A 25,430-nucleotide genomic window follows, 5' to 3' on the forward strand; every position below is an offset into this window, starting at 1 on the left:
AAATTGGAATAGATGGTCTCTACCTCAATCTGACAAAAGCCTTCTATGACAAACCAACAGCCAGTATCATACTAAATGGTCAAAACCTGAAATCCTTCACACTGAAATCAGGAACAAGACAAGGATGTCCACTATCACCACTCTTGTTCAATATAGTTTTGGGAACATTAGCCACGGCAATTAGATGAGAAAGAAATAAAGATAGAAAATGAAGAAGTCAAATTGTCATTATTTGCAGATGACATGATACTCTACATAGAAGACCCCAAAACTCCACCAAAAGTCTTGTAGACTTAATAACCAAATTCAGTAGAGCAGCTCGATACAAGGTCAACACACAAAAATCAATAGCTTTCCTCTACATGAACAACAGACTCACTGAGACAGAAATAGGGCAAACAATTCCTTTCACAGTAGCATCCAAAAAACTGAAATATCTAGGAATCGGCCTAACAGAAGAAATCAAAGACCTCTTCTCCAAAAACTGTAGCACTCTGAAAAGAGAGATTGAAGATGATATCCGAAAATGGAAAGATATCCCTTGCTCCTGGGTAGGAAGAATCAACATAGTGAAGATGGCCATACTTCCAAAACTGCTATATAGATTCAATGCAATCCCAATTGAAATCCCAGCAGCATACTTCACAGACCTGGAGAAAACAATCCAAAAATTCATTTGGAACAAGAAGAGAACCAGAATAGCAAAGGCAATTCTAGGCAACAGAGATATGGCAGGGGGTATCACAATCCCCAACTTGAAACTGTACTGCAAAGCTACTGTGATAAAAACAGCATGGTACTGGCAAAGAAACAGACCTGAGGACCAGTGGAAGAGATTAGAAGATGCAGAAACAACTTCAGACACACTCAGCCATCTCATCTTCGACAAAGGAGCCAAACACCCTCAGTGGAGGAAAGATAGCCTCTTTAATAAATGGTGCTGGAAAAATTGGGTTTCAACTTGCCAAAGATTAAAACTAGACCTGTATCTCGCACCATGCACTCAACTAAAATCAATTGGATTAAAGATCTAAATATTAAAACAGAAAACCTGAACCAGCTAGAACAGAGGTTAGGTAGAACTCTTAAAGACATTGTTGTAGGAAATGATTTTGTGAACAAAACATCAGTTGCCCGAACTAGTACAAAGAATCAACAACTGGGATCTCATCTTATTAAAAGGCTTCTGCACACCAAGAGAAACCACCAGCAGTGTGAAGAGAAAACCTGCAATGTGTGAAAAAATTTCTACCAGCTGTCCCTCAGACAAAGGTCTACTGTCTAGAATCTATAAAGAACATAAAGAAAAAAATCAGACCTCCCAAATTTAATGACCCAATCCAAAAATGAGCATCTGAAATGAACAGACATTTCTCAAACAAAGAAGTAGAAATGGCAAATAAACACGTGAAAAAATGTTCAACATCCCTGGATATTGGAGAGATCCATATGAAAACAACACTGAGATTCCACCTCACCCCAGAAAGAATGGCTGCTATCATGAAATCAACCAATAACAAATGCTGGTGGGGCTGTGGAAAAGAGGAACCCTGCTCCACTGCTGGTGGGAGTGTAGACTGGTGCAACCACTGTGGAAATCAGTATGGAGATACCTCAAAGAACTAGGACTGGAAGTCCCATTTGACCCAGCTATTTCCCTGCTGGGGATCTTCCCCAAAGAATTAAAGGAATCATACCACAGTGATATATGTGCACCCATGTTCATAGCAGCACAGTTTGCAATAGCTAAAGCTTGGAAGCAGCCCAATTCCCCATCAACTGGAGACTGGATAAAGAAAATGTGGGTTTTTTAAAAATAAAATGGAGTACTACTCAGCCATAAAGAATGAGAAATTAGAGACATTTATAGGTAAATGGATGCACATTGAGGTGATACTCTTAAGTGAAATAAATAGGACACACATATGTAAATACCAAATAGTTTTTCTAGCGTGAGAAACTGAAAGTGCAAATAAGGACTACAAGGTATAATAGATAATGTGAAATAGGAAGAAAAGATGACAAAGGGGAAGGGGAAGTGGGAGGGGTAGGGGAAAGGAAAGAAAGGAATGGGATTAATATGAGAAAAGGAAAAAATGGAAACAAAATCTTTGTAAATAGGGTTGTAGGGGTTGAAGGGAGGGCAGGGAAATGGGGAAAAAATAAGAACCAAGAGAGATTATGTAAAGGTGTGAATTTCCAATGATGAATGTCATTATATTGTATACCTAAAATGTACCAATAAAATAAAATTTTAAAAAGAATGTAACATGAGAAATAGGCAGTTTAGTGAACACATTCCAGCTACAGAGTGGGAGGGAGCACAGAAGACAGTAAGTAAAATTCAGAATATGGGTACCAGAAACTTGTATTTGCTGTCTTAACAAGTAGCTTCCCATCCCCAGTGTGGGTAGTAACTCAGTGGATTAATAAGATGAGTCAGTGAATGGAGAATCAAAAGACTAGTTTTGCTAATTTTTCCAATATGGATATCCAGTTGACCTAGCACTGTTTGTTGGAAAGATCATCCTTTCTGTGCTACTTTTCTGTGCTACGCCACTTTTGTTGTAACTGAAGTTGCTGCATATACGTGGATCTATTTCTGGACTCTCTATTCTGTTCTATTAGTCAATTTATCTTTTGGCCCATTCTGTACTGTCTTGATCTTTGTTCCTCTTCAAGATAGTGTAGGTTATTCTTGGCCTCTTGCATTTTCATTTAAATTTCAGAATTAGCTTGCCAATCCTCACCTCCATCAAAAAACTTCCTAATATTTTGATTGGGATTGCATTAAATCTATAGATACTTCTGGTGAGAATTTATACCTTTTTAACCCATAAACATGGTATGTTTCTCAGTGTAGATCTTATTTCACTTTGTGAGAAGTCCTCAGGCAGTATGCTTGTGTACTTTGTATGTCTTTCTGTGCACATGTTATATTGTAATGTTGTATCTTAGAGAGCTAAACGGACCTTCCAGCTGATCCCAGAATTAAACTTACCCACCTCAGCAACATTACACTAGCTCAGGCCCATGTGACTGAGAAGGGCCTGCCCCTTCAGGAGGAGCAGCCAGTGCAGCTTCTGAATGGGTGAAAGAGAGGAGCTGATTGTGCCCATTTTATTTTCCCTAAATTCACCTGTCCGGTCATTTCACTCTTGCAGAGGAGCGTGAATAAAGGCGCAGAAAGTACCAGGAGTGTGTCCACAAGAGTCCATTTGAGCTCCCTTTATGTGGAAGGAAGTCCCATGATAAGGGATGTTCTCAATATAGTCTTGATATACATTTCCCTGGTGGCTAAAGATGTTGAACATTTTTTCGTATATGTATTGGCCACTTGTACTACTTTTGAGAAATATCTATTCAATTATTTGTCTACTTATTGATTGAGTTACTTGTTTTTTTGTGTTAAGATTTTTGACTTCTTTGTATATTCCAGATATTAATCCTCTGACAGAGAGAAGCTGGCAAAGATTTTCTCCCATTCTGTAGCTTGTGTCTTCATTTTGTTAATTGTTTCACTTGCTGTGCAGAAGCTTTAATTTTTTTTTATTTTATAAGGTCTCTCTGTGTAGTTCAGGTTGCCCTTAAACTCACTGTGTAGCTCAGAATGACCTCAAACTGACAGTGATCCTCCTGTCCCACCCTCACAAATGCTGGGATTATAGTCATGGGTCACCATGCCCAGCTAGAAGCTTTTTAATTTGATAGAGTTCCCAGTTGTTGATTCTTGCCATTATTTGCTATGCTACTGAAGTCCTATTCAGGAAGTCTTTCCTGTACCAGTGACTCCCCCCTGTTTTCCTTTAGCAATTCCAAAGTTTCAGGTCTTATACCTAGGTCTTCAATCTGTTTTGGCTATCATCAAGAATACAAAAAACCGTAAATGATAGCAAGGATGTGAGGGCAAAGGAACTCTTCTACACTGTTAGGGGGATATAAGCTAGTACAGCCACTATGGAAATCAGTATGGAAGTTCTCCAGAAAACTAAAAATAGGACTACCATTTGATCCAGCTATACTACTCCTCAGTATATTTTCTGAAGAATTAAAGGCACTATACTATAGAGATACCTGCATACCCATATTTATTGTAACACAGTTCACAGTAGCTAAGCCATGGAAACAGCCCAGATGCCCATCAAGAAGTGAATGGATAAAGAAAATCTGGTATATAGACATTGTCTTAGTCATTTTCTCATTGCTGAGACATAATACCTGACACCCACAACTTAAAGGGGGAGAAGTTTATTTTGGGCCACGTTTTAGAAGTTTCTGTCCGTGTTTGGCAGGCTCAAGCATAGAAACTGCATGGTAGAAGGGCCTGGGCAGAGGAAAGCTGCTCACCTCATGGCAGCTGGGAAACAGAGCAAAGAGGCCCTGGGAAGAAAGATACACCCTTCCAGGTCATGCCCCCACTGACCCACCTCTTCTGGCAAGATCCCACCTCCTGACAACCAGTCAGCTGTAATGTTCCCAGAATCCAGTCACCTTTCCAAAGCTCTGCCTATGAGCACATGAGGCTTTGGGTGGACATCCAGATATAAACTGTAACAAACATGATGGACTATTATTCAACCATAAAGAACAGCAAAATCATGTCATGTGTAGGGAAATGGATGGAACTGGAGATCATTCTGTTAAGTGAAACAAGCCATACTTAGAAAGTCAGATATTGCATGTTCTCTGTCATATGTGGAATCTTAAAAAATAATAAGAGATGATATAAAAATAGAAGATGTACTATTACAGAAGAAGGGGAGGAAGGAAGAGGAAAAGAGATGACATAAAAGTAAAATATACACTACTAGAGAAGAAGCAGAGGAGGGAAAAGGAAAGGGGAAGTGGGTAATGGGGGATAAAATGATTAAAGTATATTCTATGCATGTATGAATATTTCAAAACAAATTCCACTATTTAGTATAATTAATATGCACCAATAAAAAAGAAATCTGAAAAAAAGATAGACGTTTTCTCTTACAGCTTAAATTACTGTCATGGGTAGAAATGGATGGTTTGGGAGAATATTTTAAAGGTAGGATCAAGAAGTTTCATAGTATATTTGGGGATAAAGGAAAAGGAAACCTTGAAAATGCGCTTTCTCTGATTAGAAAATACAGTAGAAGGAAGGTCACAGGTTAGGGTAGCTGGCTTTCGAGGAACTCCTTGGACTATCAAGTGGTGAGATCCCGCAGGCAGATGAATAATAAGTCTAGTGGCCAGGGGAGAGTGATAAGTGTAGGTTTGGGGGTCATCCACTTGGGGATTGGGATGGGAGACTATAAGCAGGAAAGCAGTCCACGTAGTACCTTATTCTCATGAGTATGATGGGCACCTCTGTTTTCCTGCCTGGGGACCTGAGAGAATTTCCTCATCAGGCTGCTTTCCCTGCGACCCCCAGCCAGGTCTTCTTCTCTCTTTCTAAACTGTTCTCCTTTTTATGAGTTACTCAGATAAGCACTTGATGGGCAGTTAGGTAAAGGGAGTAGTGAATGCTACACGTGAGTAGATAAGTTACAAATGTTTGGGTGAGCCCCTGGACCTAATCTGACATACTTTTATGTGAAACAATCCCAACTTTTCAGTGCCAGTTTATTCCATGGCTGGGTTCTCTAGGCACTGTGTGGCCTCCTTAGTCAATGGGGGAGGGGCAATCTTTTTTGCCTGGTAAGAGAAGATAGTTTGAGACTTGATAGTTGTCCTAGTTGGTAGTTTACTAATGTTTCCACCAACGAAATCCTTCAAGAGGCTCCTTTCCCATGGTCTTCCTGTTGTAGCCGATTTCCGTTAGTGATTCTGACATCCCTCTCTTGAAAGGGATTTTGTTTTTCTACACTTTCTGCTAGATACTTTTTGTAACAATTTCTTTTTCAACTTTCATCATCTTGAATCAAATGTGTGTAATCAGTCACCCAAATTAATACCTTTTTTGGTATCAACATTGTAGTTTTTACTTAAGACAAAGAATTAGAATTAAAATAATATGTAAATGAATCACTAATTAGTTGTTTTAGTCAGCCAAATTGCAGTAAGAGAAATTTAATATTTTTACATGCTATTTCAGGTGGCCTTTTTATTCATTCTAGTAAGAATTCATCAAGCTATAACTTAGCATAAAATTAAAACATGTAAACATTTGAAGTGATGATCTTTGTTCCTTAAAAATGAGAACGTAGGCATGGTAGCATATGTCTGCAATCCTGAGGCAGGAGGATTGCAAATTTGAGGCTATCTTGGGCAATTTGCAAACCCTGTCTCAAAATTTAAAAATAGGAAGGGCTGGGATATATAGCTTACTGGTAGAAAGCCCCTGTGTCGATCTCTAGTACCTAAAAGGGGGAGGGAGTATCAGGTTCTAATCCGTTCAAGACTAGAAATAAGCTCTGGGGATCTTCAGGAGATAGTGATATATTCTTTGACTAATGAAACATAACTGGGCCAAAACCTGGTAATTATCTGAGATCTAAGAGTATTGGATATCCCATCCCTCGTTTTAGTGGAAAGATAAGATTATGTGACATTTCTTTAGCTGTTAGAAAATCGATGGCTTTTAATGAACAGATGGTATTAAGATGCCCCCTGGTTGCCTGGACTGAATGAAGCATTTGAGAGTTTCACACTTTAGTTTATCTCTCCCCAGTGTACTTCTGTGTCTTTATCTAGGAGAAGTAAAGAGGGAGGAAGATTGATAGGGAAAGGTAAACAGTTTTGCAGCATTATGTTACTCTTTGACATATTTGATGCTGTTTACAGTTTAATACATAATGTGATTGAAAAATATAGTGAATGTTTAAATTCTAAAAACTTATTTCAGTAAAAGACACATTGCCTTTAATCTCCCTGAACATGTTGCCCCTTGCTTGGAACACATGTATCTCATCATTCTTGCCACTTTCTGAAGCAGTTCTGGAAGTCCCCTCTCAATGTCTTTAGTTGTACTGTTGTGACTGCCTCCATATCCTGAATCTATTCAAAAAGTTTACCTTTCACAGTCATTTTGACTTTAGGAAAGAGCCAGAAGTCACACAGTTCCATATGTGGTGGAGATGAGGACACACCGTGAGGTTTTTACAAGCCTGCCTTTGGTTTGCATGGCACTCGGCAGCAGTACTCACTGTATCTTTGCTCACACCTCATAAAGACGTGAACTAAGACTTCCAGAACAGCTTTAGAAAGTGGCAAGTTTGAGGGGGCAATGTATCTTTTACCATCATAAAATTTTTAAATTTAAATAATCACTCCTTGTATGTCCTTGACATGTAATTTTTTTCCCTTAGATTCTTTTATTGGTACATTTTAGGTATACAATACATTTACATTTATCACTGGGTACTTGTACCTTTACATGATGTATCTTGGTTCTTATTTTTTCCCCATTTCCTGTGCGCCCTTCACCCCTCCACCCTTCCTTATTTACAAAGACTTTGTTTCCATTTTTTCCTTTGCTCATAATTTTTCCTTTCCCTCCTTTCCTTTCCCCTGCCCCTCCCACTTCCCCTACCCCTTTGGACCTTTTATTCCTATTTCACATTATGAATTACTCATTTTAATCATTATTTACACATTATTCACACCAGAGAAACTATTCGGTATTTACACATTTGTCCTATTTATTTCACTTAAGAGTATGGCCTCAATATGCATCCATTTAGCTATAAATGTCTCTAGTTTCTCATTCTTTATGGCTGAGTAGTACTCCATTTTACAAAAAAAACACATCTTGTTTATCCAGTCTCCAGTTGATGGGCACGGGCTGTTTCGAAGCTTTTGCTATTACAAACAGTGCTGCTATGAACATGGGTGTGCATATATCGCTGTGGTATGATTCTTTTAATTCTTTGGGAAAGTGGATTAAAGATCTAAATATTAAGACAGAAACACTAAACTTGCTGGAAAATAAGTTAGGTAGAACTCTTGAAGACATTGGCATAGGAAAAGACTTTATGAACAAAACCTCAGTAGCATGGGAACTAGCACAAAGAACCAACAACTGGGATCTCATCTTATTAAAAAGCTTCTGCACTGCAAGAGAAACCACCAACAGAGCTAAGAGACAACCTACAAAGTGGGAAAGAATTTTTAGCAGCTATACCTCAGACAAAGGACTACTCTCTAGAATATATAAAGAACTGAAAAAAATGAGACCACCCCCAAATTCAAAGACCCAATTCAAAAATGGGCATCTGAAATGAACAGACATTTCTCAGACAAAGAAGTAGAAATAGCGAATAAACATATGAAAAAATGTTCAACATCACTGGTCATTTGAGAGATGCAGATGAAAACAACACTGAGATTCCACCTCACCCCAGAAAGAGTGGCTGCTATCAAGAAATCAACCAATAACAAATGCTGGCAGGGGTGTGGGGAGAAAGAAACCCTTCTCCATTGTTGGTGGGGGTGCAGGCTGGTGCAACCACTGTGGAAATCAGTATGGAGATCCCTCAAAGAACTAGGACTAGAGGTCCCATATGACCCAGCTATTCCCCTGCTGGGTATCTTCCCCAAAGAATTGGCATGTACTTTCTAAAGCACTCAGGCTAGTGTGTTTTTGGCAATGCTGAGCATTGAACCCAGGGCCTTGTGCATCCTAGGCAAGTACTCTACCACTGAGCTACATTCCTAGGCCTGGTAGTGTATTTTCTAAGAAATATTCAGTTGGAACCCAATCATCTACAAGTATCACATTCCAGGGAAGAGGGAGGGAGGAGACAAGAAAACGATGAAAAAAGTTAAGATGTGTTATGTACATGTATCAACTCCTCATGATGAATGTAATCATTATGTACCACCAACATGTACTGAAAAATAAAAGAATCACATTCCCAGCCTTTAAAATTATGTTTTTAGGAGTACTGTAAAGTGCATATTAAGCATCCAGGCCAGAGAACCCTGGTTTGAATCCCAACTCAGCCTCTTCTTGGAAGTTACTTAAGCACTCATTGCTTTCTAGTCCTCATTTTGAAAATAGAAAAGCAAGAGGATCTGTCCCATGGGTTGTTGTGAGAGATATTGACGTGAAATGATTAGAAAAGCTACTGGTGTACAATAATCACTTGATTAAAGTTAGTTGTTATTGTTGTCCTTGTTAATAGAACAGTGTGCTTGCTTCAGCAGCACATATACTTGTTAATAGAACAGAAGGAATGCCCATAAGTGGCAGTGTCCTTTCTAGGATCATTTCTTATTTTTTGATTATGGAAAATTTCAAACTCTGAGAAGTAAAATTGACTCTTGGTGTATCTGTGGTAGCCATTTGTTTTACATCACCAAGTCTTAAATGTCAGCCACTAGAAAATAAGTGCCATAATTTGGGATTTTGTGTCACCATTGTATTTACAATTCCTTGAAAATAGTTGTTAAAACTATTATATTTAGTTATATCTATTATATCTAGTCCACAAATATTTGTGGACTAGATGAATTAAGATAGAGTTTGCCCTAATCTAGTTGAAATTATAAAGGAGAACTCATTTTGTCTGGGGTCTTCTTGTGGTCTAGCTACAGATTCAATTTTCCATTTGCTCTTTGATTGGCTCACTCATTCATTCACTGAAGCATTATTGAATGCCTTCCATAGATCAGCAGTGGCAGTTCTGGGATTTGTATATAAATGTGCTAAGGGATAATAATCCATGTGGAAAGAGTTTGGCTAGATAGCATGTCTAGTTGATGTATTCCCATAATACCTGCAGATTTTTTTTTCCTAGGTGGTTATTGATTCAGGTGGGGAAGGTGTGGTCTAGTTAATTGGAGTGGAATTAACACTTCTCCTCCAAATTATGCCTTGGATCACCCATCATATATAGGCCTTGTTGATTTGTTACTACATCAGAAAGACTTGAGTATGTGTAAAAGTTACCATAATGGAGGGGATAAGGACTAGCAGAGGTATGTACAAAGAATGAATGAGAGTAAAGAAGAAAAGACTATCAACTTTCCTGGTCCTTGAGAAGAAAGGGATAGGGTGTCCCAGAGATCAAGGAGAGAGGTAATTGAGCAAAGTGTTAAAAGATGATGGGAAGAGCTGGGAGTGGTGGTGCACCCCTGTATTCCCAGCAGTCTGAGAGACTGAGGAAGGAGGGCAGTAAGTCAAACCCAGCCTGGACAACTTAATGCCTTAGTGTGACCCTGCCTCAGAATTTAAAAAAGACTGAGGATGTAGCTCAGTGTGAAGACCCTGAGTTCGAGCCACAGTAAAAAAATAAAATAAAAAATAATGGGGAGTACTTGGATAAAGAAAGAACATGATTAAGTCAAAGGGGCCAAGAAATGAGTTGAATTAGATTGTAGAGGCTATGCCAGGTGGTAGTGATGGTGATGGTGGGCATTAGAAGGGGAGGTGGCAGCTTTTCTCAGAAGGCTCTGCCAAGTTCCCTCACAAGCTGTACTTCAGGGTGGGCTGGTTAGTTGGAGGGGTTCAACTGGGCAGGACATAATCAGATTCATACTTTCGAGAGATAACTGGGGAGGTGCCTGGGAATGTGGACTAGAGATGGGAGAGGAAGTAGCTGAGAGAGTTGTCAGCCTGGGGCTTCCTGGTTGATGACTGATTGGCTAGGCACCAGGAACTTCTAGTAGCTCTTGGAAAGGGGCAGATGGGCCCACCTCATGCACACTCTTTTGGCTGGGCCGCTGTTGCCAGGGTTGGCAGCAGAACTGACAGAAGAGCCAAGTTTCCTTTCAAAGAAATTCTTTTGTGTATTTTGGGAACCAAAAAACCAAGAGTCAGCATTCTCTTATCTTTGTTACCAGATAGACTGAAGACAGAAAATTTTAAAAATTAAGTTGGGAGGTCATCACTAAATACATTTTTATATATTTACAGACATAGTCATGTATATCTATACAATACAAATATACATTTATGGATACGTAAATAAGCAGGCTTATCTTTCTGGTATTTAAATTAATTTTTTATTTTAGAACAGTTTTAGATTTATAGAAAGCTAGTGAAAATAGTACAGAGTTTCCACATACCCCACACTCAGTTTTCATTATTGTTAACAGCTTGTATTAATATGGTACGTTTGTCATAATTAGTGAGCCAATGTTAATATATCATTATTAACTAAAGTCCACACTTTATTCAGATTTCCTTAGTTTTTTACTCAGTGTCCTTTTTTTTGTTCCAGGTTCCCATCCTAGGGTATTATGTTATGTTTAGTCACCCTGTCTTCTCTTGGCTGTGGCAGTTTTCAGACTTTTCCTTGTTTTTGATGACCCTGGCAATTTTGAATTTTATTGAATGTCCTTAAATAGGCACTTGTCTGAAGCTTTTCTCGTGATTAGACCTAAGTGATGGGTTTGGGGAGGAAGGCCACAGAGGTGGAGGGCAAGTCACATCTCATACCAAGGCACATACTGTATCCAGACATCTTCTCACTGTTGACGTTAACCTTGATCACCTTGACTGAGGAGGTGGCATGAGTCAGGTTTTTCCTCTGGAAAATTGGGTTGGTCTATTTGTTTTTCCTCCTCTTCTACTCAACTCTTTTGGAAGAGGTTACTCTGGGAACCCTGCACTTGAGGAGTTAATGCTCCACTTCCTGGATCAAGGGAGGAATATCTAAATAAACTATTTGGAATGTCTTTGCATAGAATATTTATCTATTCTCTTTCATCATAATTAGGTCTTGATAAGATGATTCTTATCAGTCTTCTGAATTCCAAATGCTAACTCTGTAGCTCTTGTATCACAGTTGTCATTTCCCACCTAGTAATATCTCCCACACTTGCTTTTTGTATGTCATATGTAAACATATCTGTATCTTACTCAAGCAAATTATAAACTTCTTGAGGACTAGGATAGCATCTTTTTAATAATTTTTTATTGTTTTTCTTTTTTAAGACCGGGTCTCACTTTGTAGTGCAGATTGGCCATGAACTCACTATGTTGCCCAGGTTGGCCTCAAACTTACAGCAATCCTGCTTCAGCCTCCTGAGTGCTGGGATTACAAGCATGCACCACCATGCCTGGCTTGGGATAGCATCTTATTCAAAGGCCCTCCCAGAGTTGGATATAGTACAGATAATGAATAAATACTGAATAAATTATTTTTAAATTAGTTTAATTTAAAATTTAAATATTAACCATAGTAACTGAAACAAGTCATCAGAATCTAAGAATATATGAAATTTAGCAAGATGAAGATATTATTGACTTGGCAACTTGACTCGTGAACTTGTAATAGTGACTAAGATGAGACATACTTTGTGCTAAATCCTGCTATAAGCACTTTGCAAATATTATCTAGTCTTCCAGACAACCCCACTGGTTGGTGCAGTTATTTCCATGATGGGGGGATTGGTTTTTGGGGTTCTTTTGGTAGTGCTTGTGATCAAACCCAGAGACTCGTATGCTAGGCAAGTGCTCTACCACTGAGCTATATTTCTACTCCCATTATTTGCATTTTATAGATAAACTGAGGTAAAGAAAGATTAAGTTGTTCAGGATTACACAATTAAGAAATAACAGGGATTTTTATCTCAGGTACTTCTGGCTCTATAGAGTTTTAAACTGTTAACCACTGGGCTCTGAATTTATTAAAGTGGCCATTAAAATGGTATCTTTTTTGTTTGTTCTGTTTGTTTAAAAAAATTTTTTAATGAGAACAGGGTCTTGCTCTGTAGTTCAGGCTGGCCTTGAACTCACTATATAGCCCAGGATGGCCTTGAACTCCTGGCAATCCTCCTGCCTCAGCTTCTTCAATGCTGGGATTACAGTCATGAGCCACCACACCTAGCCTAAAATGGTATCTCGTTTGGGGGAAAAACAAGATTTTTAAACACTTTGTTCCAGTCTGTTAGCATACTTCTGATGATATGGCAGCAATCTTGCTGTATTTTTCCTAGGGAAAGTCTTTCCATAAAGCCAGGGCTGTTTTTCCTTTTTCAGTTTTTTTTTTTAATGGGTAATTTTTTTGTGTAGTGCAACTAATTTCATTTCTTTAAAATACAGGCATTTTTACAATTGATATTTCATACACATATCCAGCCATGCAATCTGTTGAAAGATAGTGGGGTTTTTATTTCCTCTCTGAAATTTTTAAACAGAAGTAGTCACTGAGTCCTGCCAAATAAACACTCCTTCTGTGTGTTTCTTACCCACATGGTCACACCTTTGAGCCCCAGACAGCAACCTAGATCCCTGAAGAGATATAGGAGAGGGAGGAGGACTTCTCGAAAAGCTACCCAAGCCATGAATCCATGAATCGGCAGGCAGCGGCTTCCTGAACCATAAACAAATGCAAGCTTTGTTCTCCCCATTCCTCTTTTGGTCCCAAGTATGACTCAGGGTTAGGCTGGGTCCTCAGGCTCCGTGCCTTTGGCTGTTGTAAGGAAGTGGGAGGATTTCAGGGTAGTTCTGGGACCTTTTCAAACTGAAGAGAGAAGACTGACTGCATGATGGGAGAAGAGGTATTTCTCTCTCTCTCTCTCTGTCTCTCTCTCCCTCTCCCCTCTCCCCCTCTCTCCCCTCTCCCCCCCTCCCTCCTCTCCCTCTCCCCCCTCTCCCTCTCCCTCCCCCTCTCCCTCTCCCTCTCCCTCTCCCTCTCTATTTATCTCTTTGCTTTTAGAGATGTAATACATCCCTTTAATTTGTATTGTATCTATACTATTTTATAGCAGGACTTGTACTGGGTTAACATTGGTGGGTTAAAATTATTTATGTGCCAGCTAGAATCCCACAATGGAGGAAGAGCTGTGGATATGCTACGGAAGAACCGATAAATGTAAGGATTATTTTCTGAAGTCAAATGTTGCACTAGAGCTATTTAGCTGTTTTTATCCCTACCCCTGCCCCTACCCCCAGCCCCCAATGCTTTGGTCAATTCAGTCATTAATTTTTACAGCTGTTTCCAATTTCTCTGTGTCTTGGTTTTCATGTGTTCATGCTGTAGGGTAATTTAGATGGGCAGTTTGCACAAGCAGTAACTGTTACACCATGTCACAGAGCTGTTTAGCAATTACAGATGTTTGTGCAGTAAACAAATACAGCTTGCTTTTCAGGTTAGTTTAGGAGAGAAGAATATGTCCATGCCAAACGAACTAGCTATGAGACATTTCATTTGTGGGGTGCCCAACGTTTGAAGTTTTCCTTGTGAATGAAGAAGCTGTGAGTAGGGACTTCTGGGTGCTAAGGAACAGGTTTTTGTTTTTTTTTTTAAATGAAGATAAAGATACTTGCCTAATTTTATAGCATTTGTATTCACATACTTGTATGTAGAGTAAAATAAAGACATTAATTATTTGCTTTTCTGCAAGTTTACTAGTAGTAAGGGGTCATGTTTCAGTGAGTTGTTCATATTTGTCTACCTAAAAGCAGAAGTCTATCATTTTCCAAACACAAAATAAAATTCCCTAAATAAACCACAGGATAAGTAAGGCTTACAGTGTGTCATGTGTCTTCCATATCCCCATCTCTCATTGAAAAAAAATTTTAAGGGGAGAGATGAGGTCTGTAAATATCCCTTTATGTCCTTTTATGTCAGCTTTAACTAGTATTTTTGAAATCATGGCAGGGGGGAAGGAAAATAGGTGGCAAAAGGGAAACATTTTAACACATTATTTTAAGAGTAAAAGAACTTCTTGAAAGGTTTTCTAATGGCGCCTGATGCTTACCTAGAAGGAGAACAGAGGCAGATATATGAGAGGAACACCAGCAGAATTCGACTAAAATAAAAATAACTTCATTTCCAATGAATTGAGAGGGTTTTCCTGGGGAAGGAGATCTAAAATTTGCTGGTGTTATTGCCAAATTTTGGTAACTAGAACAGAGAACAAGGTAATACGTGGTCTTGTTTGTGTGAGTTGCTCCTGTTTACGATGGTGAGTCTTCACGGGAGAAAAGAGTGAAAGCATAGCTTGTAAACTGTGGAAACATAGGGCCGGGGATTTAGCTCAGTGGTTTCGCCGCCTGCTGCGCAAGCGCAAGGACCCGAGTTCGCTCCCCGGTACCAAAACAAAACTATGGAAACATTTCTGCAGCACCCCTCATACCTGCCCTGGGTTCCTTAGGCAAGAGGCTAGAGATAGGAAAGGAAGATGGGAATGGGCTGTGAGCCCTTACTGGTTGTGCAGCCTGTAAGCTATTTGTGCTGTTGAGTGCTCCCTGAAACCTTCGCCTATTTGTTTCTCAAAATGGAAATAGCTCTGTGACTTCTCTTATGACAAGAATTCTTTGCAAAAACTATAATAATAATAAAAACTCAAAGTTGAGGACTAGGAATAGAAATTGCCCTTAGTCGTCTTTTGGGGGGGGGGGTACCGGGGATCAAACTCAGGACCTTGCGCTTTCGAGGCACGCGCTGGAACCACTGAGCTAAATCCTGGCCCCTTAGTCGTCTTATTGAAGAACACCTGTAATTAACATTTTATATGTGTCCTCCCAAACTTTTTCCCCCCAGAGCCTGAATATGCATGTAGTGACATGCATACCTGTCACTCTTCATACCATAATGGGGTTATATTAAATGTTGTCTCTCTTAAAACCTTAACATATCGTGGGCCCTCTTTTTCTGTCAGATAGCCATATGATATCTTTAGGGTATCCCTCCATCTTAGAGATACAGCAACATTTGTTAAACCAATCCCCACTTGATAACTCTTTAGGTTACTTTTATTTTCTAATATTAAAATATCATTCTTATATATGCATATTGTACCTTCCCTGATTATTTTCTTAAGTTGAATTTTTAAAAGAAGAATTTTCAGGTTAAAGGCTGACGTAATTTTGTTTGGTTTTGTTTTTATGAAAATACAAACAATCGCCATAAAATAAAAGTAACTTTCTTAATCCTATATACTCAGCTTTACTTCCCGGCAGAAATCCTCATAAGAGCTTCCCATGTACTGTACTCTTGTAGAAATGTGTAATTGTGTTTTAAAATTATGGTAAAATATCCATAATATAAAATTTACCATCTTAACCATTTTTAAGTGTACAGTTTGGTGGTGTTAAGTACATTCACATAGATAGGCAGCCACCATGGCTACTCATCTCTAAAACTTTTAAATCTTACCAATCTGAAACTCTGTACCAATTAAATAGGAACCATCCCATAGCAGGCTCCCCCATCCCCTGCAACCACCAGCCTACTTTCTGTCTCTGTGAATTTGACTAGGTACTTTATGTGGCATCATGTAGATTTACCCTTTCATGCTTGGCTTGTTTCACTTAGCACAATGTATTTAAGGTTCCTCCATGTTATAGCTTATATCAGAATTTCCTTCCTTTTTAAGGCTGAATAATAGCCCATTGTATGTATACAGCACATTTTGTTGGCCCATTCCTTGTCAGTTGAGTTGTTTTCATCTTTTCTATATTGTGAATAATGCTGCAGTGAAAATTGGCATACTGATACCTGTCCTAGTCTCATTCCTTTGGGTATATCGCCAGAGGTGGAATTGTTGGATCATATAGTAATTCTAATTTTAATTTTTGAGTAACCTTCATATATACCATATAGTCACTATATCTACTCCCACTGGCAATGCACAAGGATTCTAATTTCTCTATATCCTCACCAATACTTATTATTTTGTTTCTGTTTTCTTTTTGATAGTAGCCATCTTAATTTTAGATATGGAATAATATCTCATTATGGTCATAATTTGTGTTTAATATGTGTTCATGTTGCCTGTCATGAAGGGAAAAGAATATCATTCTTTTTATCTTAGAATTCTGAGTTGGGATAAAGGTTTTCTGTTTGAAAATCACCATTAAGCAGCTGATTGGTTGCATAATCCCAAGAAACTGCAGATTGCTTAAAGGAGGAAATAGGTTTCTCATTTCCACACTCCCTGAAGAGAAAACAATATGCATGGAACATCCAGCTGGTTGGTAGGTTTTCTGCTTCCATACTTGAATCTTTAGTTAGAGGTTTATGGAGAGTGGTTTCAAAATAGTTCTTTTGAGAAAAAATGAATTTCTCCTTTGTGCTGTTCTTAATTCCGGTGATCTATTGATTCATCTTATATGGAGGAGAAAGCTATTTTTATGGTTTTTCTCTTGCCCCTTCTCCTCTGGGATTACTTGGGATCGAACTGAAGGTCCTTCCTTTCAGAAATTATTTGCTGAATTGTTGATTTGATTTAAGTGATATTCTTTAGTGGGGTAGACAGACTTATCCATAAGTATTTAATTGTGGCTCTCTTTTGTTCTTTACTAATACTAATAATTATTTCCTAATATTACTATCCTGGAATTTTCAGATTCTTTTGGTTCATGAAATTCAAAATTTCACATTTCTGAGTTCTGAGTGGCCATTAAAATGATCATGCCCTTGAACCTAGTTTTTCTTTTTCTGTCTGTTATTCTCTCAAGTCATAAAATGATATTGTAGCTAAATGGATTTCAGTTGAGTTAAGGGCATATGAAAACTGGCAAATTTAAAGCAAGCTATCAAGTTTACTTTGACTGCATGGGTGTGTGTCTTTTCTCACATTTAAGAATTTAGATCACAGAGTTCAGTCAGTCAGCAGCTTGTTTGGTACTTCTCTGTGGCATTAGAGGTCGTTGAATTGGTGCAAATGACAGCCTTATTCCTAACTCGGGCTCTTAATATTGGAGGACAGATTCCAAAGTAAATATTATAACCATAAATGCTCTAGAAATAAAAGGAAGCATAGACACATTAAGCCCCACTTATACATCCAATAGATACTTCTCTCTTTCTAAACCTGGGCTATAAAATGAACAATTCACCACTTAAAAGTATACTAGAATTGCCTCAAAAGACACTTCTTTATCAAAAGGCCATCCTTAAGGTATTTCATGAATGGCCTGTGATTCAGAAGGGCCACCTCAATTAAACCCATCCTTAAACTTTTAGGAATCAAATAAGCAAGGTTGGGGAAAATGAAGGCAGAAAATTGAGGTCTGTATCACTTAGAAGTTGTATTTCTGTTTTGCTCATTTAAAGCAAAGAAGTTAGAAGTGGTAAAGATGGATTTACTGCCTCATTTTCTTTTTCTTCTTTCACTGGCTAAGCATTTTCACCCGCCAGTGATTTTAATATGTTTTGCTCCATTTGTTTTGGTAGCATCTGCTCAGTCTGTTCTTTTTATTTTGACTTCTTAGTCAGGGATTTCATTTTCTTTGTCCACTAGAGGCAACTTTTCTGAAACTTCTGAGGTACCTTTTCTACACTATTAATAAAATTTGATAATAAGTGATGTCAGAAGTGTCAGGATTTTAGATCATAGAGTAGTCCACATTTGCCTTCTTGTTAAGTGCCTAGCACTATCTAGTTATTGCACTGGGAGAGAACGTTGCTTACTGGGTTTTCCATTGGAGGGTTATAGGATTGCTGGCATTTTGGTGTAATTTTTGTATTCAGTACCCAAGAGTTCAAACAACTCCAAGTATTTGTACCCTTCAGTCATAGGTCATTAGACAGGAAGGAAGAAGAGCAGTCTGGATAAGAGATGAAAAGGGGTCTTAAGAAAATTAATGAGAGGCCAAAGGATATACAGCCGGGCTGGGGAGGGATTGTTAAGTTTCTAAGTAATAAAAAAAATGACTCTATGGGGCCATAGAGTAGTGAAATTAGTAGACTTTTGTCCAGTACAATTCTGTATGAAATGAAGATGCTAGTTGTGGTTGATTGTCTTGTCATGAAACTGAATGGCTAGACAGAGGCAGAGGTATTCTAAGAGCTGATGATGCAAGGCAATGAATGAAGATGGTCAAGAAACTAGAAGTCAGGAATTGTGGAGAAATGGTGGTCATTGCAGCAAAGAAAGATGACTAACCAGGGCCCGTGAGGAAATGAATTATGCAAGGTTTGATCTTTGCCACTTCTCTGGTCCCAGAAGAAAAGGGAGCCTCATTTAACTTGAGGCGTGGTGATCAGGGTTGGGAATAAAGGAGAAGTAGTCAGTTCTGAGGGTAATATATTCTTAATTGCCCCACTGGTGCAAGAATGTGGAAATCTTTTAATAAAAATCTTTGTAAATTTGGGTAGATGACCAATCTGAACCTGTCTGTCTAAGGTAAATTAAATATAACTTGGAAGTAAGGAATGGCTTATGTACTCCAGAAGTATCATTCCTGTTTTTTGTCCTCCTTTGTCACCATCTTCCATGAATATGTATTATGATTTCCCTGTGCAGAGCCTTTAGCAAGTCTTTGTGGAAGACACAAAGATGAATTGCTGCCCTTGGAAGCTTACAAGTGGGGAACATTGAAATGAACATTCTCCATTGTAATAGAAAATGACAAGGAATTTCTCAAGACCAGAAAATGTATCAATTAGGATATTTTATTGGTTACTTTGTCTTGCCTACTCCCCCTGAAAAACCAAAATACACCTTTAAAAATAACATAACCACAAAAAGTGACATTTAAGAAAGCACATGAGTAAAATAGGTGATTTCATGTTTTATTTTTAAAATAAAGGTTTTCTCCCTCTATATTTTGTGTGGTTTGGTGTCTTTGTATATGTTAAAGAGAATAGGGAAATATTTTAGTAGAGGAAAATGAGAACAGGTAAAATGAGTAAGGAAAGACCAATTTTTCATATGATGAGGATCTAATTTGCCTAAAACTCAGGCACATAAAAGAGAATTTACAGCTTAAAGAGAGCTGTCTTCTTCCTCTTCAGATTTGCTATTAAACTGAAGTTAAAATGAATGAAAGGATGGCTATTACAGCCAGGTACAGACCATATTGAACTTTTGCTCCACTAGTCCAGAAAGTATGGAAAGGTGCCTCTTAAAAGTGCATTTACTCAGTTTGTCCATACTCCAAACTGGAATTTCATTTTTCAAAAATGAAGTCAGTCTCGATTTTTATAAGTTAACAAAATTAAGGTAGGCTCATGTTAAGTGGAGATGTTGGTCACCTAGCTAAAAAATACAAATATCTGAAATCCTTACAACTTAAGAATTGCCATACACTTAAGTAAATACAGTAGTTCTATGAGTAGCAGGGAAAAACTGCAACCTCAAAATGTGGGGTGGCCTAGTTTTCATCACAGTTGGTTTTTCTACCATTTGAGAAACTATTTGTAATAATTACTTTGACTTACATTTTAAAGGGATTTTTACTGGTGGAGACTAAAAAACTGAGGACAATGAAGCTATGGAAGCTGTGCAAATAGATCCTACCCTTTAAATTCATACTTCTTTGAAGACTGGGAAATGAGAAATCTGTAAGCATTGTCATTGATCAGGCATAAAAACCGGTTACAAAAAGTTAACTTTTTCAATCCCTTTCATATGTATGAATAAAAAATTCATGGGTTTAATTAGAAGAACAGGAAATATTTGATAAAATATTTCAGTGACTGAAAACGTTTGATAAAATGTTTGAATACTTTATTTGGAACAACATTAATTGGAAATGACTATATCATGTACTTAGTCCCTGAAGATATCAACTGATGAATGACTCTTAAAGTGTGATGATAAATGCCAAAGAATGTACTGTATGGGTAGTGTCTTGCAGATTACTATCACGATTCATTTTACATCTGATGCCCTTAACATCCTTACTGATGACTTAGAAAAGGAACTATAACAACACATGAATGAAAGCTGCCTAGGATTTCTAGTGAGGAGGTGTTGAAAATCAAATCAGACCTTATGGACAGACATCAGTAATATGGGGAAGTCGACCATCATTTACAGCTACATCAGAGTACTTTATTTTCCTAAAACTTTATTTTTTCTGATTATAAAAATAACTTTTTTTTACAACATTGGACAATAAAAAATAAGGTAAAAAACACCTATAACTGAATCACCCTCAACCACTGTTAACATTTTTAATATTAACTTTCAGTTCTTTTGCCATACATTTTTAACTGGTTGAGATCGTAACACACACGTAATTTTTTCCACACACATAATTTTGTATCTTTTCCACTAAGATTATATAAAATTTCCCATGGCATTACAAAAATGTATAAACATCTCTTTAAAAGGCTTCAGTGGGGTTTTTTCCCCCCTGGGGCAGGGGATTGAACCCATGGCCTTGTGTGTGCTAAGCATGTGCTCTACCACTAAGATGTACCCTCCGCCCCAAGGCTCTGTTTAAGGCTCTAGATACATAGAGGATCTGGGAGAACTGGAATTTGGTGGTATCATTGATTCTCATCAACATTGTGTTTAAATTTCCCATATTTAATCTGAGAACACAATGCTTTCTTGACAACACAAACACAAACAATAATGTAGGAAAAGTTTTGCCTTGAGGGCTACATAGTGGTAGGCATTCTGTAAAAGCTTGTTGAATTTAATGTACTCCATGTAGGATCTGAACAGGATTTCAGTTCTTTCTTTCTTGCTGATGTTGAAAGAAGCCTTTAAGAGCAGCCTTTGGCAGGGGGCCTGGCCACTTCCAGGTAGAGGATTATGAATTCAGCTTGTCACACCTACGTATCTGTCAGGAATTTCTACTAGTAACTTAAGAAATCTGCACCACATGACTTTATGGTCTCATTTGGCCCCTGTTTCTTAACTGTATTGGAAGGAGAATCTATTTGGCCCAGAGTTTTAAGATTTCTTCATTTATTATTGAATGGATGCCAAGCTTTGTAAAAGATGGCTTGGAGTAATTTTCTATGGTGGTGTGTTTGCTCCTGATTATCCAAATTCTCAATAAAAGGCTTTCTATTCTCTGACAATAGGCTGTTTTTCTAGACACACGCCTTGTTGTATTTCCAACATTAACAGTAGATAACAGTTTGGGTGCTGCCAGAAGCAGTTGGCATGGGCCTGCACTTAAGGGGCTCCTAGGATGCTCTTCCAGCCACTCTCTGTAGGTGTCACCTTAACTAAAGCATTTTTTTTTTGAAATTCTTTTATTGGTACATTGTAGGTATACAACACAATTACATTTCTCATTGGGAATTGGACCTTTACATAATGCATCTTGGTTCTTATTTTTTCCCCATTCCTAGCCCTTCCTTCACGCCCTCCACCCTTCCCTATTTACAAAGACTTTATTTCCATTTTTTCCATTTCTCATCATTTTTTCCTTTCCCTTCTTTCCTTTCCCCTGCCCCTCCCACTACCCCTACCCCTTTGGACCTTTTCTTCCTATTTTACATTTTCGATTATTCATTCTAATCATTGGTACATTTTAGGTATACAATATAATGACATTCATCATTGGAAATTTGCACCTTTCCATAGTCTCTCTTGGTTCTTATTTTTCACCCTTGCCCAGCCCTCCCTTCAACCCCTCCATCCCTCCCTATTTACAAAGATTTTGTTCCTATTTTTCCGTTTTCTCATATTAATCCCATTCCCTTCTATCCTTTCCCCTAGCCCTCCCACTTCCTTCCCCTTTGCCCCTTTTCTTCCTATTTCACATTACCTATTATACATTTAGTCCTTATTTACACTTTCAGTTTCTCACCCCAGAGGAACTATTTGGTATTTATACATGTGTGTCCTATTTATTTCACTTAAGAGTATCGCCTCAATGTGCATCCACTTAGCTATAAATGTCTCTAATTTCTCCTTTTTTATGGCTGAGTAGTACTCCATTTTATTAAAAAACCACATTTTTTTTATTAAGTTTCCAGTTGATGGGCATTTGGGCTGTTTCCAAGTTTTAGCTATCACAAACTGTGCTGCTATGAACATGGGTGCACATATATCACTGTGGTATGATTCTTTTAATTCTTTGGGGAAGATCCCCAGCAGTGGAATAGCGGGGTCAAATGGGACTTCCAGTCCTAGTTCTTTGAGGTATCTCCACACTGATTTCCACAGTGGTTGCACCAGTCTACACTCCCACCAGCAGTGGAGCAGGGTTCCTCTTTCCCCACAGCCCCACCAGCATTTGTTATTGGTTGATTTCAGGATAGCAGCCATTCTTTCTGGAGTGAGGTGGAATCTCAGCGTTGTTTTCATTTGCATCTCTCGAATGACCAGTGACGTGGAACATTTTTTCATGTATTTATTTCCTATTTCTACTTCTTTATCTGAGAAATGTCTGTTCACTTCAGCTGCCCATCTTTTGATTGGGTCTTTAAATTTGGGAGGTCTGATCTTTTTAAGTTCTTTATAGATTTGAGATAGTAGACCTTTGTCTGAGGAAGAGCAGGTGAAGAATTTTTCCCACATTGTGGGTTGTCTCTTCACACTGCTGGTGGTTTCTCTTGCTGTGCAGAAGCCTTTTAATAAGAAGAGATCCCACTTGTTGATCGTGCTAGTTCACGGGCAACTGAGGTTTTGTTCATAAAATCTTTTCCTATACCGATGTCCTCAAGGGTTCTACCTAACCTCTGTTCCAACTGGTTCAGAGTTTCTATTTTAATATTTAGATCTTTAATCCATTTTGATATTATTTTAGTGCATGGTGAGAGATACAGGCCTAGTTTTAATCTTTGGCAAGTTGAAGCCCAATTTTTCCAGCACCATTTATTAAAGAGGCTGTCTTTCCTCCAGTGAGAGTGTTTGGCTCATTTATTGAAGATGAGATGGCTGAGCGTGTCTGGCATTGTTTCTGCATCTTCTAATCTGTTCCACTGGTCCTCAGGTCTGTTTCTTTTCCAGTACCTTGCTGTTTTTATCACAGTAGCTTTGTAGTAGAGTTGAGGGTTGGGGATTGTGATACCCCCTGCCATGTCTCTGTTCCCTAGAGTTGCTTTTGCTATTCTGGCTCTCTTCTTGCTCCAAATGAATTTTTGGATTGTTTTCTCAAGGTCTATGAAATATGCTGCTGGGATCTCAATTGGAATTGCATGAAAACTATATAGCAGTTTTGGAAGTATGGCCATTTTCACTATATTAATCCTTCCTACCCAGGAGCAGGGGATGTCTGTCCATTTTCTGATATCATCTTCAATCTCTCAGTGCCATAGTTTTCAGAGAAGAGGTCTTTGATTTCTTTCGTTAGGATGATTCCTAGGTATTTCAGTTTTTTGGGTGCTGTTGTGAAAGGAATCATTTGCCCTATTTCTCTCTCAGTGAGTCTGTCATTCGTGTAGAGGAAAGCTATTGATTTTTGTGTGTTGACCTTGTAACCAGCTACTTGACTGAATTTGGTTATTAAGTCTAGAAGACTTTGGGTGGAGTTCTTGGGGTCTTCTATATAGAGTATCATGTCATCTGCAAATAATGACAATTTGACTTCTTCATTTCCTATCTTTATTCCTTTTATTTCTTTCTCTTGTCTAATTGCCATGGCTAATGTTTCCAGAACTATGTTGAACAAGAGTGGTGATAGTGGACATCCTTGTCTTGTTCCTGATTTGAGTGTGAAGGATTTCAGTTTTTGACCATTTAGTATGATATTGGCTGTTGGTTTTTCATAGATGGCTTCTATCAGTTTGAGGTAGAGACCATCTATTCCAAAGTTTTGTAGGGTTTTCATCATAAATGCATGTTGAATTTTGTCAAATGCTTTTTCTGCATCTATGGAGATAATCATATGGTTGTTGTCCTTGGCTCTATTGATATAGTGTATTACATTAATTGATTTTCATATATTGAACCATCCCTGCATCCCTGGGATGAATCCCACTTGATCAGGGTGTATGATCTTCTTGATGATCTTCTGCATTCTGTTTGCCAGTATCTTATTAAGGATTTTTGCATCTATGTTCATTAGTGAGATTGGCCTATAGTTCTCTTTTTCAGTTGGGTCTTTCTCTGCTTTGGGGATCAAGGTGATGCTTGCTTCCAGGAATGAATTTGGGAGTATTGCTTCCCTTTCAATTTCATTGAAGAGTTTAAACAGTAGTGGCAGTAGTTCCTCTCTAAATGTCTTGTAGAATTCAGCAGTGAAGCCATCAGGGCCCAGGCTTTTCTTAGTTGATAAGTTTTTAATTACATTTTCAACTTCATTGGTTGATATTAGGTTGTTCAGAATTTTTAGGTCTTCTTCGATCACCTTTGGTAATTCATATGTATCTAGGAATCTGTTCATTTCTTCTGTGTTGTCCATCTTATTGGCGTATAGGTTCTGGAAGTAGGTATTGATGATCCTCTGGATTTCTGCTGGGTCTGTTGTAATTTCACCCTTTTCATTCCTAATTGCATGGATTTGGGCCTTTTCTTTCTTTTTTCTGACAAGGTTGGCTAAAGTTTTGTCAATTTTGTTGATTCTTTCGAAGAACCAACTTGGCTTCATTGATTTTTTGTATCATTCTCTTAGTCTCCATTGCATTGATTTCTCCTCTGATCTTTATAATTTCCTCCCTTGTATGAGCTCTGGGGTTGTCCTGCTCTCCTTTTTCTAGAAGCTTGAGGTTCAGCATCAGGTTGTTTAATTGGGCTCATTCTGTTTTCCTAATATGAGTATTCACTGCTATGAATTTCCCTCCTAAGACTGCTTTCATTGTGTTCCATAGATTCTGATATGTTGTATTGTCATTGTCATTTAATTGAAGGAACTGTCTGATTTCTTCTTTAATTTCCTCTGTGACCCAGTGGTTATTCAGAAGTGTGTTGTTCAATTTCCATGTGTT

General features: G+C 38.2%; 1 protein-coding gene across 18 annotated transcripts in view; it reads left to right on the plus strand.

Annotated features, from left to right (window-relative positions):
• Sh3kbp1 (SH3 domain containing kinase binding protein 1) overlaps positions 1-25,430 on the plus strand; it is a 369,672-nt gene that overhangs the window by 214,909 nt on the left and 129,333 nt on the right. Inside the window, exons 1-2 of one of the 18 annotated variants that reach the window (XM_087193662.1) lie at positions 13,390-13,419; positions 13,678-13,733. The exons of 14 other annotated variants lie outside the window; for them this stretch is intronic. Coding sequence is in view for 2 of the 4 variants with exons in the window: in XM_087193661.1 (XP_087049787.1) it covers positions 16,820-16,843 (24 nt within the window). In the remaining 2 variants the exon portion in view is untranslated. Of the gene's footprint in view, positions 1-13,283; positions 13,420-13,611; positions 13,734-16,804; positions 16,844-25,430 lie in introns of those variants that run through there. 3 more of the 18 variants (XM_021245332.2, XM_021245333.2, XM_087193661.1) reach the window with 3 other exon arrangements.

This window comes from Heterocephalus glaber, unplaced genomic scaffold (assembly GCF_053883595.1).
Source record: "Heterocephalus glaber isolate CG9 unplaced genomic scaffold, H.glaber_assembly_v1.0 deba00001594, whole genome shotgun sequence".
NCBI classification, from domain to species: domain Eukaryota; kingdom Metazoa; phylum Chordata; class Mammalia; order Rodentia; family Bathyergidae; genus Heterocephalus; species Heterocephalus glaber.